The sequence below is a fragment of the Scyliorhinus torazame genome, chromosome 14 (genome assembly GCF_047496885.1).
Source record: "Scyliorhinus torazame isolate Kashiwa2021f chromosome 14, sScyTor2.1, whole genome shotgun sequence".
Taxonomy (NCBI): domain Eukaryota; kingdom Metazoa; phylum Chordata; class Chondrichthyes; order Carcharhiniformes; family Scyliorhinidae; genus Scyliorhinus; species Scyliorhinus torazame.
The window spans coordinates 195,205,011-195,222,558 of record NC_092720.1 but is presented as its reverse complement, the minus strand read 5'-3'; the positions used below and the strand labels follow the sequence as shown (position 1 = coordinate 195,222,558).

General features: G+C 41.7%; 1 protein-coding gene across 1 annotated transcript in view; it reads left to right on the top strand.

The window, feature by feature from the left end:
• The window catches only part of LOC140389104 (uncharacterized), a 152,717-nt gene extending 136,421 nt beyond the window's left edge, over positions 1-16,296 (top strand). The window contains exons 26-30 of the mRNA XM_072473263.1: positions 2,011-2,046; positions 2,541-2,567; positions 4,289-4,324; positions 5,730-5,747; positions 16,238-16,296. Of these exons, the coding sequence (XP_072329364.1) occupies positions 2,011-2,046; positions 2,541-2,567; positions 4,289-4,324; positions 5,730-5,747; positions 16,238-16,296 (176 nt within the window). The remainder of the gene's footprint in view (positions 1-2,010; positions 2,047-2,540; positions 2,568-4,288; positions 4,325-5,729; positions 5,748-16,237) is intronic.
• The last annotated feature ends 1,252 nt before the right edge of the window (positions 16,297-17,548 follow it).

The following is a 17,548-nucleotide window of genomic DNA, read 5'->3' as shown; positions in this document are numbered from 1 at the left end:
AATGCTTGTTGAATTCATCTACCATCTCTCTGTTGACCGTTATTAATTCGCCAGACTCATTTCCTATGGGTCCAATAATGAATTTGTTAACTTTTCCTTCATTTTTAATAGTTGCCAAAACACTTTTTATCTGTTATTATAATTCGGGCTAGCTTTTTCTCTTTCTTAAATTTCCGTAATTATGAACATTTTAGTCGACCGTGGCCTTTACTTATATTCTATCCAGCCATCATACCAACGACCTGGCTGTGCACAAATGTTCTTTGAGTTCGACACTATATCATAGATGGTGATTTTGCCTCTTCGACTTCTGTTCACTTGTGGGAATGTATCTATTCTGTCCTTAGCACGTAAATACATGCCACTGTGCAAACCCAACCGTTTCTCCAATTTGCCAATTGTCTTTAACTCGGTCAGCTTTCTTGTCCTCATAATTGCCCATATGTATGTTCAAAAACCCAATCTCAGATCCACTCCTCCCCCTTTCAATTTGAACCTTTAAAATTTTTTTTAGAGTACCCAATTTATTCTTTCTAATTAAGGGGCAATTTAGCGTGGCCAATCCACCTAGCCTACACATCTTTGGGTTGCGGTGGCGCCACCCAGGCAAACTCGAGAGAATTTGTTAACTCCACACGGACATTGACCAGAGCCGGGATCGAAGCTGGGACCTAAGTGCCGTGAGGCTGTCGGGCTAACCCACTGCGCCACCATGCTGCCCTCAAATTGAAACTTAAACTCAGCCGTATAATTGTCTCTGCTGTATAGGTGAGTCTCAACTATGGGATCATTAACACGCCTGACTAGTTACACAATATTAAATATAATAATATTGGTATTTGGGTTGGCTCCAGAACAGATTGTTTGAAGAAAGTATCCCGAAATCATCCAGTGAGCCGATCATGGGGCAGGGGCTGTTTAGCACATGGCTAAATCGCTGGCTTTGAAAGCAGACCAAGGCAGGCCAACAGCATGGTTCAATTCCTGTACAAGCCTCCCCGAACAGGCGCCGGAATGTGGCGACTGGGGGCTTTTCGCAGTAACTTCATTTGAAGTCTACTTGTGACAATAAGCGATTTTCATTTCATATAGGGTACCTTTGCTTATCTCATATTTCCAGACTATACGTAATTCCTAACCTCCTATAATTATTTTCAATACGTTTCTGACAATCTCCAATTATTATTCCCTTATACTCCATCCAACCATATAGTTATTGTTAGGAGGATGTACTCGACACGTACAAACGAGTTCTTCCATTTGCTTTCATGTCTCTCTAGTGGCTAGCATATTCATTCTTTGTACGCTCTCAGTTTGTCTGTTTTGTTTCGAGTGCTGCATGCATTCAATTGCAGGGATTTTAGTTTTATGCTTGTATATTTTGTTGATCCCAATTCTTGTCTGTTGATTACTGTTTGCCCTGTACTTTTTACCCTTTCCTATCACAAAATGGTTTTCATTTCCCGTAATAATGTAACCTTATCTCAGCTTTTTGATTTACCACTTTTGCAAAATATGATCGTGGCCTCCATTATATAGTTTAAATCCATCTCAGTTCCCTACTTATGCGACTTGAAGGACTAACTGTTCCAACCCGGTTTGTTGTGGAAATCCCAACGGTACAGATCCATGTTTCTCCAATACTGGCACCTGTGCTCCAGGAACCGGAACAGTTATCCCACACCAATATTTCAGGCACGCCTTCATCCCTCTAATCTGATTTATCTAATGTTAATTTGCGCGAGGCTCAGATAATAACCTACAGATTGTGACTTTTGAGATCATGAACTTTAATCTGTTGCTCAAGTCCGAACACTGACTATACAGAAACCCATCTTTTCTGCCGAAATCGTTGGTATTTGCCTGCAGCACGACGACTAATTTCCCAGTTTCTGTCTTTAGCGCGATTATCTCTTTCTCATTCATTGTCCAATAAACCCGTGTTGCAATTGCCACGAACATAATTATTTAAAAGATACGAACTGTTGCCCTCTGTCTATCTTCTTTCAGAAATCGTAAAATTGGGAAAAGATGTCAAAACGGAAGGTCTGTAATTGTACAAATGCGTTGTTGTTCATTTCATTTCACAAAGTGATGCAAGATACCCTTTAACACCTTTTATCAAAATGTTGTGAAATCCATCCTGTCGGCTGTAATGTCCCATGCAATTTTCTTTCAGTAGCATTTTGCCTTTGCTTCCTCCTTTTCGAAATTGTTGAGTCAAAGGATTGCATGTGGGCATTAGATGAAGAACATGACAATGATCTTCAAAAAATTACTTCCTTTTACGTGAATCTTTGACGAAGTTGTGCTGAATGACGCAACCTGTGCTTTGCGATGTAAGGTACGACGATGTAATTCAGTAAAATATAGGATAATTTCAATCGCATTCTGCCGAAATATATTGGGATTTTGAACTTAATTTCGTTAGCAGCGCAATTTGACCAATGAGCAGCTAGCATAGAGGGCAAATAGAATCTGCAGGTTCGACTCTTCAAGATAATCTAACGAGGCATAAGCCATATATTTCTCTCCAACAGAGCAAAGAGCCGAGGCAAAGGAGAAAGGTACACGATCAATAAATGCATTGTTTTACATGTTGATTGTTCAGACGCATATATATCGGATCTAAGTTCAGTAAGATCAACATTAAATATTTCAATTTTTTAGCAACATGACATTCAGTATCACATAATCACAGAGGCAGTCACAACAAAAGACTGATCTGGTTATCTTCTGGACATAGATAACGATTAAAAATCACGAACTCTTCTGTGTCCCAACTCCTATCCGATGACTGCAGTACGGAGCTGAGGAATATTAGTGAAACGGTGAATGAAGGCATTCGCCACTGGCAGGATGCCCATGCAAATACCCAACCAACTAATGCCGCGATGATTCCAGGGGAGGATCGCAAAGACATTTCTGGGGAGGATCACATTACTGATTTTCAATTGCCCTGCATAGGGAACAATGAGGAATGCGGTATACATCGCCAACTTCAAATGTGTTACATCCACGTGTACAGAATAAAGTTCTACTAACTGGAAGGCCTTGTACCTTTTTGTTAACTGCTGCACAAAGTTACAGCGAAAACACCCCCATGAGAGTGCATCCGCATTTCATAATCCCCTGGGACATCCAGTGCCCTAAGCACCACCCACTCAGTTGCATAGGCCCCTTCCCCGCAAATAAGCTTGACTCGAAACGACTCAGTTATTCCATCCCAACGCGCACTTGCGTTCCCCGACACGCAATGCCGATCCCATAAATCTAGCCAATCGCCCCAATATTGGCCCAATCTGACGTCACCTACGTGCCGTAAACCGATCGCTGCCCATGGCCGGACGCAAAGCTACCCCACCCACTGCAAGGCCCGACTCGAAGCTGCACAAGACAAGACTCAACCCGACCCTATAACATTGCCGGAAATGACAGCCCCAGACTTATGCGCAACCTGATCAACTCGACCCTCTCAAGGCCTACCTCGGTCTACTCCACAAGAACCACCACCACCTTCACAATCGCGAGACCAACTCTCAAGATCCGATCCGAAGGCGTAACATCCGACCCAACCGACGTCCAAGTTCTGACATGCCTTCAACCTCAGAAGTGGTTTAGAAGTGGACAGTTGTTCGCAATCAAACATTACATATTCTAGCTCTTCAAGTCTGAAGAAGAGTCAAACGGACTCGGAACATTAACTATTTCTTTTCCCATTACACTGCCAGATCTGGTGCGATTTTCCAACATCTTATATTTTATCCAAACTTGACTTTTGGACCTATATTTGTGCCTGGGGAAATATCGATTCTGAAAGGAAAATCAAAGAATCTATAGTCGCAACTTGTTTTTTTAATAGAATATAGAACATACAGTTCAGAAGGAGGCGATTTGGTCCATCGAGTCTGCATCTACCCACTTAAACCGTCACTTCTACCCTAACCCCGTAACCCAATAACCCCTTCTAAACTCTTTGGACACTAAGGGCAATTTAGCATTGCCAATCCTTCTAACTTGCACATCTTTGGACTGTGGTAGGAAACCGGAGTACCGGAGGAAACCCACGCAGACACGGGTAGTGCGTGCAGACTGCGCTCAGACAGGGACCCTGGCGCTGTGAAGCCACAGTGCTATCCACTTGTCCTACCATGTTGCCCATTAATTGAATGTAGACATTCAAAATATAAATAATACTTCACATTAAGACGTCATTGTATTTTCCTTCAGCAGGTGATACGAATGGTGACATGATTATGGTCAATTTAAAACCTTATTTTGCTTCTAGAGTTGGAGAAACTGAAGAAAACCTGCACCGCGGATGGTGAGGAGAACATTGTTGACTTGCAGACTGGTTTCATAATTAACTACAAACAGGTAAATACGCAGAATCTGATGTTAAGGCTTAAATAAATTGCATTTCTCAGTGTCACTAATTCAATATCGAGCCGCATTTCTCAGGATTTGTCAATGAAGCATAGTCTATAGTGATTCTAAATCTGAAGACAATTCAAAAGAAGATGTACAAAATACAATCTCAGTGCATTCAGGTGGGTTTCTAAATACAAATGGGCATATCGAATGCTGTGCTGTATGTACGTAAGAACATAAGAACTAGGAACAGGAGTAGGCCATCTGGCCCCTCGAGCCTGCTCCGCCATTTGCTGATCTTTGTGGACTCAGCTCCACTCTCCAACCCGTACATCATATCCCCGAATCCCTTTGTTCTTTAGAAAGGTTTCTATCTTTTTCTCAAAAACGTTTAAAGAAGGAGCCTCAACTGCTTCACTGGGCAAGGAATTCCAGAGATTCACAACCCTTTGGTTGAAGAAGTTCCTCCTACACTCCGTCCTAAATCTACTTCCCCTTATTTTGAGGCAAGGCCCCCTAGTTCTGCTTTCCCGGACCAGTGGAAACAACCTGCCCGCATCTATCCTATCTATTCCCTTCATAATTTTATATGTTTCAATAAGATCCCTCGCATCCTTCTAAACTCCAATGAGTACAGTCCCAGTCTACTCAACCTCTCGTCATAATCTAATCACCTCAACTCTGAGATCAACCTAGTGAATCTCCTCTGCACTCCATCCAGTGCCAATATGTCCTTTCTCAGGTAAGGAGACCAAAACTGAACACAATACTCCAGATGCGGCCTCACCAACACCCTATACAATTGCAGCATAACCTCCCTAGTCTTGAACTCCATCCCTCTAGCAATGAAAGACAAAACTCGATTAGCCTTCTTAATCACCTGTTGCACCTGCACACCAACTTTTTGCGACTCGTGCACCAGCACACCCAGGTCCCTCTGCACAGCAGCATGTTTTAACACCTTACTGTTTAAATAAAGTCCATTCTGCTGTTGTTCCTCCCAAAATGGATAGCGTCACACTTGGCAACATTGAATTCTATCTGCCAGACCCTAGCCCATTCACCTAACCTATCCAAATCCCTCTGCAGACTTCCGGTATTCTCTGCACTTTTTGCTTTACCACTCATCTTAGTGTCATCTGCAAACTTTGACACATTGCACTTGGTCCCCAACTCCAAATCGTCTATGTAAATTGTGAACAACTGCGGGCCCAACACTGATCCTTGAGGGACCCCACTAGTTACAGGTTTCCAACCAGAGAAACACCCATTTATCCCCACTTAGGTCAAATGTCAATTGAGTTCTACTTGGCGACTTCTGTAATCTTGCATTTTTGTTTTCTCGTTTATAAATACAGGAGCTGCAAAGGACGCTGGTAAATGGGCTAATGAATTAGATTCTCAATATATACGTTCGAATTGAATTAAAGTTTTATTTTTCACGTTAAATTGGAACACGCTGCATTGGTTTGGGTTGATTTGTGTCGCCAAACCGACGTAAATAATTGCACAATGAAAACCTTGAGTTGCGTTTCTTTTAATCCTCCATCTTTGATTTTTCACTTATGTCCTACACGTGCGATTTTGCATCAACATTGCCTGTTTGTCTCCAGGTCTTCCCCTTTCTACACACACGCATTAAAAAGAATATGTAACCCGAGAAATCTCGATCCAAATTCCTCTGCACGTAAAGAGGAATTACCCACACTATTACAACTTTCATCGTGCAGAATAGGTAAGGTGTGTGGCCTCGAAAATATCTCATACGAAATAGAGTTGGTCTTCTCCGTGAATAGCACCAGCAAGATACACAGCGAGGGTACAGCTAAACAAATCAAGCCCCAGGAGTTCGAATTGCTGTCGCAAGGGAAGCATGCCAGTTGCTTTCAGAAGTCACACATTATCATCTTCGAGGCGCATGTTTCCGTCATATGGCTGACAAGATGGCGAACGTATACTAGGGCCTGTTTAGCTCAGTGGACTGGACAGCTGTTTGTCATGCAGAATAAGACCAGCAGTTCGGGTTCAATTCCCGTACCGGCTTACCCGAACAGGCGACGGAATTTGATGACCAGGGTCTTTCACAGTAACTTCATACTTGTGACAATAAAATATTATTATTACCTAGCCTCCCCTTGCTTAAAATCAGAATCTCCTCCGTCGTCATCGCAACTCTGCCCATTCGTTGCATCTCTCCCTACTAATTGAAATAGGGTTGATCAGGAGGAGAAAAAAAGTTGGCATCTCATTCAGCTGCCATCAGCAGAGCTCAGCTGTCCTTTAAATAAAGGCAGTATTTAACCGAGTGCATTGTTAAGGAATACAAGCACACCTGAAGTCATTACGAATCCGAACAACTCCCCCCGCCTCATTGGTGCTATACCTGGCACATAGGGAGATGGCTGCGGTGGCTGGAGGTCAATCATCTCCTCTCGTAGGAGAGACTCTTAGGGCCAACCATTTCGCCAATAACCTTGCTTCCAACATAGCGCCTAAGTGGGAAAATTCACTGAGGACTGCACAATGCCCAGCAACATTCCTGACTCTTCACCTGCTGAAAAGGTCCGTGTCCACGTGCAGAAATACCTGCATAAACCGGTCCACAGTGCACGCCATTTGCCTGGCCATGCACTGGAGCATCTGGACAACAAGAAATCCTACGTCAGACTCCTATTCATTGACATAACCCAAGCCAAGCTCATATCAAAACTCCAAAACTTGAGATCTGGTGCCTCGCTCAGCAACTAGATCCTCGACTACTTGACTTATAGATCACATCTGTAAGGATAATCAACAACTCCGCCTCGACGATAGTCTTCAAAACCGGGCGCTGCAAGGCTGCATACCTCGCCCCTTACTATATTCCCTATACAGACACGACTGTGTGGCACAATTTGGCTCTAACCATCTACAGGTTTGCTGATGGCACGACTGTAGTGGACCGGATCTCGAAAAACGACGGGTGATAATAGAGGAGGGGATAGAGAACCGAATGGCGTGGTACAACGCCAACGATCTCCCCCTCAACGTTCGCAAAACTAAAGAGTTGGTCATTGACTTCAGGAAGCAAAGTATCCTCCACAGCCCAGTCTGCATCAATGGTGCCGCGCTGGAGATGGTTGACAGCTTCAAATTCCTAGGTGTGCAGATCTCCTACGTGGGTGGACCAGGACAGATTGTTGGTGATCTGCACACCTAGAAAAGCACAACAGCGCCTATACTTCCTCAGGAAGCTCAGGAAATTCGGCATGTCCACGTAGACATATCAATTTTTACAAATACGCCATAGAAAGCATCCTATCCGGCTGCTTCACAGCCTGGTATGGCAACAGCTCGGCCCAAGACCGTAAGAAACTACAGAATGTCGGGAATACAGCCCACTCCATCACGTGAACCAGCCTCCCATCAATTCGCTCTGCCTACACTTCCCGCTGCCTTGTGAAAGCAGGCAGCATAATCAAAGACCCCTCCTACCCGAGGTTTTCTCTCTTCCAACGTCTTACATCCGGAAGAAGATACTAAAGTCTGAGAACAGGCACGAACAGAACAGGTTCAAAAACAGCCTCTTACCAGCTGTTACCAGGCTCCTGAATGACGCCTTATGGACTGGACTGATCACTTCACACGTCTTCCTTGCCGAGAAGTACTACACTCGGTATGCTCACCCGATGCCGCTGTGTATGTATTTACATTGTGTTCTTATGTATGTCCCATGTTTTTCATGTATTGAACTATCTGTCTGGATTGGAAGCAGAGCAATACCTTTCACTGCACCTCAGTACCCGTAACAATATTTCAAATTCAATTAAATTCAATCAAAATCAATTCAATGTGCAATACCAGCCTGGGGCTCATAAAGCACATGCAATATTCACGTCACACATTAATCAGCAGTGACCATCTTAAAGAGCAGAGGAGCTGAACAGCGCCCCTGACATTCAATGGAATTACTATAGCTGAATACCCATTATTAATCAGGGGGTTAACGTTGACCAGAAACTGAACTGGACAAGGCATTTAAATTCTGTGGCAGCAAAGCAGGTAAAAGCCTCGGCATCCTGTGCGCAGTAACTCACCCCCTGACTCCAAAACACGTGCGCAGAAATGACGAGGCACAGCCCCGAGTCTGATGGAATTGTCTTAATTTTCTTGGACGAGTACAGTTCCAACAACACTCAAGAAGCTCGATATCATCCAGGCAAGGCATACCCCTAGATTTCTACCGATTGTTCAAATATTTAACTCTCCAACATTGAAAACAGTGCGACAGCGTAAACCAACTTGAAGATGCACCACAGAAAATTCATTAGAATTACTAAGGCAGAACATTGAAATCCCAGAGATACTGAAATCTGGAAGGATAAGGGCAGCTTGACTTGGAAAAGTATTGTTGTTCCTTCACTTTTGCTGGGTCAAAATCCTGGATCATCGGGGTCCTGCAGTGTTCTGCCCTGTCTCCACCCTTGTACACTTCGTTAAAGTCCAACAGGTTTGTCTCGAATTGCTTGCTTTCAGAACACTGCACCTTCCTCAGGTGAATGAAGAGGTGGGTTCCATAAACATTTCTAGAGACAAATTCAAAGATGCAATACGATACTTTGAATGCGAGTCTGTGAAGATAATTAAGTCTACAGGACCAGACGAAGCAACTGGAGTGAGGGATGATCACAGGTTAAAGAGGTGTGAATTGACTCAAGCCAGGACAGTTGGTCGGATTTCGCAAGTCCAGGCCAGATGGTGGGGGCGGCGGGGGGGGGGGGGGGCGTTGAGGGGAGGGGGGTGGTTGTGGGGGGTGGTGAATCAAATGCGACATGAATCCAAGGTCCAGGTTGAGGCTGTACTCGTGTGCGAAACCTGGCTATAAGTTTCTGCTCTGCGATTTTGCCTTGTCGCGCGTCCTGAATGCCACCATGGGGAATTATTTCCCAAAGATCAGAGGCTGAATGCCCATGAATGCTGAAGGGTTTCCCGACTGGAAGGGAACATTCATGCCTGGCGATTGTCACGCGATGTCCATTCATCCATTGTCGCAGCGTCTGCATGGTCTCGCCAATATTCCAAGCTTCGGGACATCCTTTTCTGCAGCGTATGAGGTAGACAATGTTGGCCGTGTCGCATGAATATGTACCACGTACCTATGGGTCGTGTATCACGTGTAATGGTAATGCCCATGTCGATGATCTGGCCTGTCTTGCACTGATTGCCATGTCAGAGTTGTGTGGTGTCATTGTCGCTGTTCTGAAGGCTGGGTAGTTTTCTTAAACAACGGTTTGTTTGAGGTTGTGCGGTTGCTTGAATACAAGTAGTGGGGGTGTAGGGATGACCGTGGCAAGATATTCGTCTTCATCGATGATGTACATAGATACATAGGGCATACAGTGCACAAGGAGGCCATTCGGCTCATAGGGTCTGCACCGACCCACTTAAGCCGTCACTTTCACCCTTTCCCCATAACCCAATAATCCCTCCTAACCTTTTTGGACACTAAGGGCAATCTGGCATGGCCAACACACCTAACCTGCACGGCTTTGGACTGTGGGAGGAAACCGGAGCACCCGGAGGAAGCCCACGCAAACACGCGGAGAACGTGCAGACTCTGCACAGACAGTGACCCAGCGGGGAATCGGACCTGGGACCCTGGCACTGTGAAGCCACATTGCTAGCCACGTGTACTACTGTGCTGTGTTGAAGGCTGGGAAGATACTACGCGTGACGCATTTCTCTCCCTAGTTTATTATGAGACAGCGTACTCATTGAAAAACCTGCTGCGTCATCAGCATCAGTTGACGTTGTTACGTGTGTCTCTTCTGGGCACAACACGGTTGTAGCTTTCTGGACGTTTCCCTCCCCATATTCATGCCAGTCTGGTTGGTTCATATCCTGTTTTCTTTTCGGGTTTTCATTTTCTGCTTTACGCCCATTATTTTTAACTCTTCCATCGATTCCCGACAACGCACAAGGAAGATATTCGGCCCATCACGTCTGCACCGACTGTCCAAAAAACCACCGTACCTAGACCTAATTTGCCACTCTACCCTGTAACGTCGTCAGACCTTCGGACACTAAAGTTAATTTTTCATGCCCAATCCATCTAACTCTTCTGGGCCTTCTATGTTATTATCTTAGTTGTGACTACCACCAGCTTTCTGCTTTTGTTTTATCCTACATCATATGGATTGCGGTAACCACCGGTCTCTCGATTGGCAGCATCACAGGGTGGGGATGAATCGATCTAATTTCCGTCGACTCCCGCTTTTGAATATTTCCCACTGATTTAAAACCATTTCTCATTCGCTATATTGGTGGCCCTTTCGTCAGTTCCCTTTTGCTTTGCAAAACCTGTCATGCCCCAATTTTAAAATATCTTTTGGTCTTGTTCTCTATTCGCCATGTTACAGCGTAACACTAAAACCAACTGTATTATGATCACTATCTGCAAAATGGTCCCCACTTTCACTTCATCCACTGCCATGCTTCACTTCCTAAGATTAAATGTAGAATTATGTCTGATTTCACTGGGCTTGTTACATGGGAGCTAAAATAACCCTCTTCAATTCAAATTGCTCCCTCTGTGCCCTTTTACGCTTTAAGTATTCGAAATAATATTTGGGTAGTTTAAGTTCAGAACTATTGCTTTTCTATAGTTTTTGCACTCAGTAATTTGAGGAAAAATTGTTAATCTAATTACCGTACACCAGCTGGTGGTTTATAATTGACTGCATGAGTGTGGCCGCCCATTTCATATTTCTAAGCTCATCCTATATTATCCCATTTGACGTTTCGTGTAGAATACCTTCTTCAGAGCTGTAATTGCTTCTTTAATCATTAATACTATGCCCATATACGTTTTGATTTTTCCTTTATCTTGCCTAAATATTTCTCTCCGGCGATTCTGTGTTTCCATTTCCCCCTCCTTAAACCATGTTTCTGCAGGAATTAACTTGGTATCATAGTGTCATAGGTTTATCTGTGCCTTTAGCTTATCCACTGTATTCGCATACACCTGTCTTTACATATATATCGTTTGACAATGCCAAATCAGATTTGGATCACATCGAACATTAGGGGGGGGTTTGGGGGCTGGGAGTGTTGGGGGAGGGGGACTGTTTGTGTTAATGGTGACTATGTGTGATTCCTGATTCCTTTTTGTCATTTGTTTATGTTAACATGCGGGCTAATGTTTGGGTGTTTGGTGGAAGGATGGGATCGATATGGGGATTGACATTGCATTCGTTACTGATTATTGTTTATTGTTGGGTGTCAGTTTGGGAGTAAATGTGAAAAAGGAGGAGAATAAAACAGTATAAAATAAACAATGCCTATTCCATGTGGTGGACATTTGATTTTTACATTTTCTTCTGTCTGACACAGTCATTCACTAAAGTGCTTTATCCCGTTTCTTGCTCTGAATTGTCTCGCTGTTTTCCAACCACATGACAGCGACATTAAACCATCTTACTCCCACTCCCGAACAGAAGCACTAGAACGTCTCAAAGCTCCGTTCAGCTATAGATCCTTCGGTTTTCACAGGACCCAGCTTCCCTGAGCTTGCACCAGTGCCTAAGAGAATTGAGACTCCGCATCCTACTCCAGATTTCGAGCCAGATCATCAGACACTATGGTCCTACCTCTATACTAACTGTCAAGAGGAGTGATTTGTGATAATTGTATGAGATTCCCTGCGCTTTCACGATCTGTCCAGCTACCTGAAGTATACATTTGGTATCCATCTGCTCGACTATCTGTGGCTTTTGTACTATTGTGGGCCTCGAAATCTGGCTTATCACTCTCACTCAGAAGAAAATCCTGGAGTGCTCCCTGCCATCTTTTTCCCTGGCACCAGGGACGTAATGCGTTTTCTTTGAATCGCTTCAACAGCCAATTAAATCTTTGTGCTTTCTTAACAGTAGATGCTCAGATTAACATCGCTTTTTTTTCTCCTTCCTCCACTTGTGCACTGGAGAGCAGGCCTGTGCTGAAATGTGATTATGGAGCCCATTTTTTTTTTACAGCCTAAAGGTATTTTGGACCTGTTATTTTTCCCCTTTCAAAAAATATCTGTATTTCATTTGCGAACTGATCAGCATCTTGCACTATTGAAATTAATGTTTCATTTTATTATTAGGTATAAAAATAAATTGCTATATGTTGTCAAAATGTAATCTGCGTTCAAATGCAATCCACACTGAGTAGCTGGAACCAACCTTTACAATCAAACTAAATTTGAAAGCCTGAATTTTGATACACGTCTCTCTATTTTATATTCGCTTGTTTCGTCATTTCGTCAAACTTGCATCAACAACATGTGTTACGTGAGTGTCATTATGTGAACTTTACGAATAAGGACGGCGATGAAGTGCTTATTCAATTGTAATGTCTATTCCCTGCCGGGGCCTGAAAGCATTTCTATTTATTACAACATAGGAGACAGGTAATGTGTCCATCCTTCTGCCTGTGGTGCAATCAAATCAGTCCTATATGTCCTTTCATTCCTTGTATCCCTGCAATTTAATTTCCGTTAGGTACTGAGAAAAGTAGCTTTAAAATAATTAAATTCCGTCATTCCCTGAAACAACCAGCTTCAAACTATTCCAATTTTCTGTGTGAAATTTTCTTCATCATTGCCCGACACAGCTTGTAACCAAATAAGGATTTTTTAATGCAGTCAGCAAATTGCTTCACTTTATATCTGTGCTTATTATATCTAAACCATGTTTAGTCTTACGTACAAGTGTTTAATCTTTCCTCAATATCATTTGCCTCATAGATATCTACCCCATCGAAATCGTTTTTATGCAGTTTCTTACACATCAACACGTTTTGATCGTCCTTCCAAAGTTTCCTTCGCAGAATACAAAGCAATACAATCTTATAAGTATGCCCAAATGTTCGTTTCATTAGTTTGTATACAGCTATTGCTTACATAGTATTTACGTTTATGAGACAATATCTCACATACTCCCTTTTCATCCATCTATCCATTCATCTATCCATCCATCCATCCATCCATCCATTCATCCATCCATCCGTCCACCGTCTGTCCGTCCACCCGTCTGTGTTACACAAAATTCAGCAGTATCTCTCCATTTAGGTAATATTCTGGTGTTTTATTTCAGATAAGATTGTGAACAATTTTACATTCTCCCAGATGATATTTGAACATCAGTTTGCTGCCAACAAACTTAATCTATGCATCGCTGTTGAAAGAATTTGTTTTCATACTCTTCAAAACTTGATATCCTACCTGTATTTGAAATATCAACAAGCTTGTCTACAAATCATTTGGTTCCATCACCCATGTAATTTGTATTATACCTAAATAGTTGTGTGTCGAACACAGATCGAGCTGGCACTCAACTAATTACGGATAACCAACGTGACAATGAATAATTTATCCTTACTACCTCTTTCCTGTTTGTTAGCCAATATAGTTGATATGCCAACCTGAGGACGAGAGTGTCCATTTTCTGCTGAAAATATGACGTGACACCTCCATCAAATGCTTTTTACAAATGTAAAAGAAGTTCAACTCCTGGTTCGACATGATCACTCCTGCTTGTTTTAAATCCTGTAAAACTGTAATCATTTAAAAAAACGCAATTTTCCTTTTGGACACCCAAGTTGACTTTGCTGTATTTTAGAACTGTATAGACGCCCTGCTACGAACTCCTTGATAATGAATACCAGAGTCTCGCTATGAAATATGTTCCACAAATCTGCACGTAGATTGCTGTGTTCAGTGTTGCACATTTCTTGAAGAGTTGTGTTACTTAACTGGTTCTCGCATGCTACTAGGCTGGGACCTTGGCACTGTCTGAGGCATTTTCCGAGTAATACATCCAACACATTTTGTCAAGGAAAGAGATAGCCTTAATTATTTAATAATTTACTTTTTGTGAATATGGTACATAATGTACATCATTATCTATGCTTGATGTTTGTTTCTGTATTTGAAAGCGTTAATAATTTCAAATTAATTCAGATGCCTACATGCTAATGAGTGTTCATGACTTTAGTGTAAGTCCAAGGTTTTCGAACAACGAGGATGCGCAGCACCTAAATTGGGATATGTACAACGATTTAGTTTTTTGTGGCTACAGCCAATAGAAGCCCGACACAAGATAGGAACTACATACAGCAGATTTCCAAGAGAAAAAAGCCAAATAAGCCAGTGAGTATGACAAAAAAAATCTCAGGAAGAATTTTATCTATGTCTATGAAGTTGATCATCCTCTTTTTGAGGTGAACTCGGGTAAACAACAGATAAACTGAGCTGCGAGAAACAGATGCAAACTCGGCCAGCTGATAAGTCAGTTATCTGACGGAATAAAAATGTCGATGATCCATTGATATAGACTGTGAAGCAATTATGTGCTGTTGGTAATCTTGTCTACCTGCGGGGATGTTTGGAAGCTTAAAATGAAAATCACTTATTGTCACAAGTAGGCTTCAAATGAAGTTACTGTGAAAAGGCCCGAGTCGCCACATTCCGGCGCCTGCTCGGGGAGGCTGTTACGGGAATTGAACCGTGCTGCTGGCCTGCCTTGGTCTGCTTTCAAAGCCAGTGATTTAGCCCTGTGCTAAACAGCCCCTGTGCAAGTTGGCAAAATAATATCGAAAAGATAATTTGAAATCCTTTGTGAAGCCATCGGAGGGAAATCCTTACTATATTTGCCGGACATCCTGTGACTCTGGTCATCCACTTGCATAAACCAAAAAAGATCTAACAATCCAGATTCCATCCTGAGATCTGGCGTATTCACTGTTTACATGAGTTGCGGTAGTAAATATCCATTAATCCCTATAGCCACTTCCTCGAAGATTCGTGAGAAGAGCCAACTGTCCAGGGACTTAGTCGCTATTCATTGAATTAGTTTGTCAAATATTTTTTAAATTAATGGGTCTGGGCAATATTACTAAATGAAAAGGAATTAGGTACCTACTTTATGGGGAAACTTATAAAGCTATAGGCGTGAGCAGGTCTCAGCAACAAAATGAGCTCAAAAAGCGAACTGACACTGATGCAACTCAATGAATATATAAATGTACATTATATTGTTCAATTATACTGAGAACGTTAGTGAAACCTATTGTGTGATCGTTCATAGCTAAAACGTAGCAGGTTGCTGAACACGAAGCAGAATTCCTGCAGCCTCCACTCAACTGCCTAAATAAATGTAGCGAACCATGAAAATATTATCCCTCGCCCTTATTTAAGAAAAATGAATACGCAATTTTATGATTTCACGCTGAATCATCTATTTCATGCAAAACAGTACTCTGATAATATTGTCTGTCTGGAAATTCAAAAAATAACATGGCACATGAACTGCAACGAAAACATATTCTCGTAGCTTGCCAAAGACGAGGAATTCAATTGCATTCCAAACATAAATCTTCGCATTATGGAAAACTAGCTTGCAATTTAACCACGTTATGCAAGGAACTCCTTTTTAGAACTGTGCTGTAAACTAACGATACAAACTTTAGGCATGAGTGTTGGAGCCAAAATATACAAAGCCCAATTTTTAGAATCTTGTTCGTTGCCCGAGTTCACCAGAAGGCATTGCATATTTGTTCAAAATGGAATGTAGAGTCAACTTAATTTTACGTGCCTAATGTTTTGTTCTTCCTTGTACAAACAAATAAACATCACTGCAGTTGGTAAAATATAGTGGCATTTAACATATCCCTCTAATTTCAAGAATGGTTCTCTCTCAGGTGAATTGAATAATCTATACGTTGTATCATGTTCTCGTGCTTTACTTTTGCCTTTATCTCGCTGCGTCGCAAGAAATATTCGATAGTGCTAAAGACAATTTAAATTTAACTGCATAATCAATTGATTTTTTAATACCCATTTCAGAAATCCAGAAACTGAAAGCTGACTTAAAGGCGTCAGGTGTGAAATTCGAAGATACTTAATTATTGCGAAACAGTAATGCATCATTGAGCAAAATATCTTGGCATACTGCTCACCATCGAGTTTTAAATTCGGCTATACTTCTGCATATATAATGTTATATATTTTTTGGGAAGAAACCTTTTATGCATTGTTGCTTGCAAAAGAATTAGAAACTCCAAATCAAACCAACAGAAATCAAAATAGAGTTCTTAGCCGCTTATTGTGAGGTAGACACATTTTTATCTTCTGCACTGTAAATTCAATGATTCTATACTTTCAAAACAAGTTTTACTGTCGCTCGGAGTTGTTAACGGCGGTAGCCAAAATGAAGCAATATTGGCTCGAAAATTAGACAAATATTGTCCTTTCATCTGAAATGAATGATTCCGAAAATGTGACCCAAGCTTCAATTTTAATGTTTCTTTATTTGAATGGCAGACCTTGATGATACATATCTGCAGGAAGCTGGTTGTCGCTACAAAAAATGGTGTATAATTTTATTTCTGTACTTCTCCCTAAATAGAGGCAGACATTAACACCAAACAGAAAGGTAACAATTGTGATTTGAAATTATCTATGCTGTTGCCTTTTCAGAAACGTCCATAATGCGTAGAATTTTGAGATCGAACAATTGCAAACTTACAAAATATTGATTTTGTATTATAACTCACGGTTAATTTGATACACGTTAAGGCCGACTTGCATTGCCATACTAAAAACAATACAAATACCCATTAGTCTGCAAACTATGCAGGTGGGCAGAACTGATTGTGATTCGGGTAGTTTAAGACAAACGGTGTTCATTTCTACATAATTATGGTCACGGAATAATATCAGATGCAAAGAAGCAGATCACCGAGAAGCAAGTGAATATCCAATGAAGTAAAAATACATGTTATCTGCTTTGGTCCGCAGAAATGCGTACCATCCTTGCCTCATTTGTGGATACGTTTACCAGTCAATTCACAAGTACTAAAGAAGTCAAATGCACACAGTGTAAATACATTCAAATTTCGCAGATATTGATATTTATAATCTTCAAAAATTTCCTCGATGTCAATTTAGCTTCTTCTAAAAAGCTCACTTTTGTGTCGCAATCGATTTTCCTTTACCACACAATACATTTCTAGTAAATTATTATTATGCATTTCATTCAACTCTCTGAGGATAATTTAGTGAAATTGCATTATTACAGATGATTTCAACTCTGCATGTGAAGTAATGGGTATTTGTCAATATTTGCTTCCTATATCTAAGACCATAACCCATAGG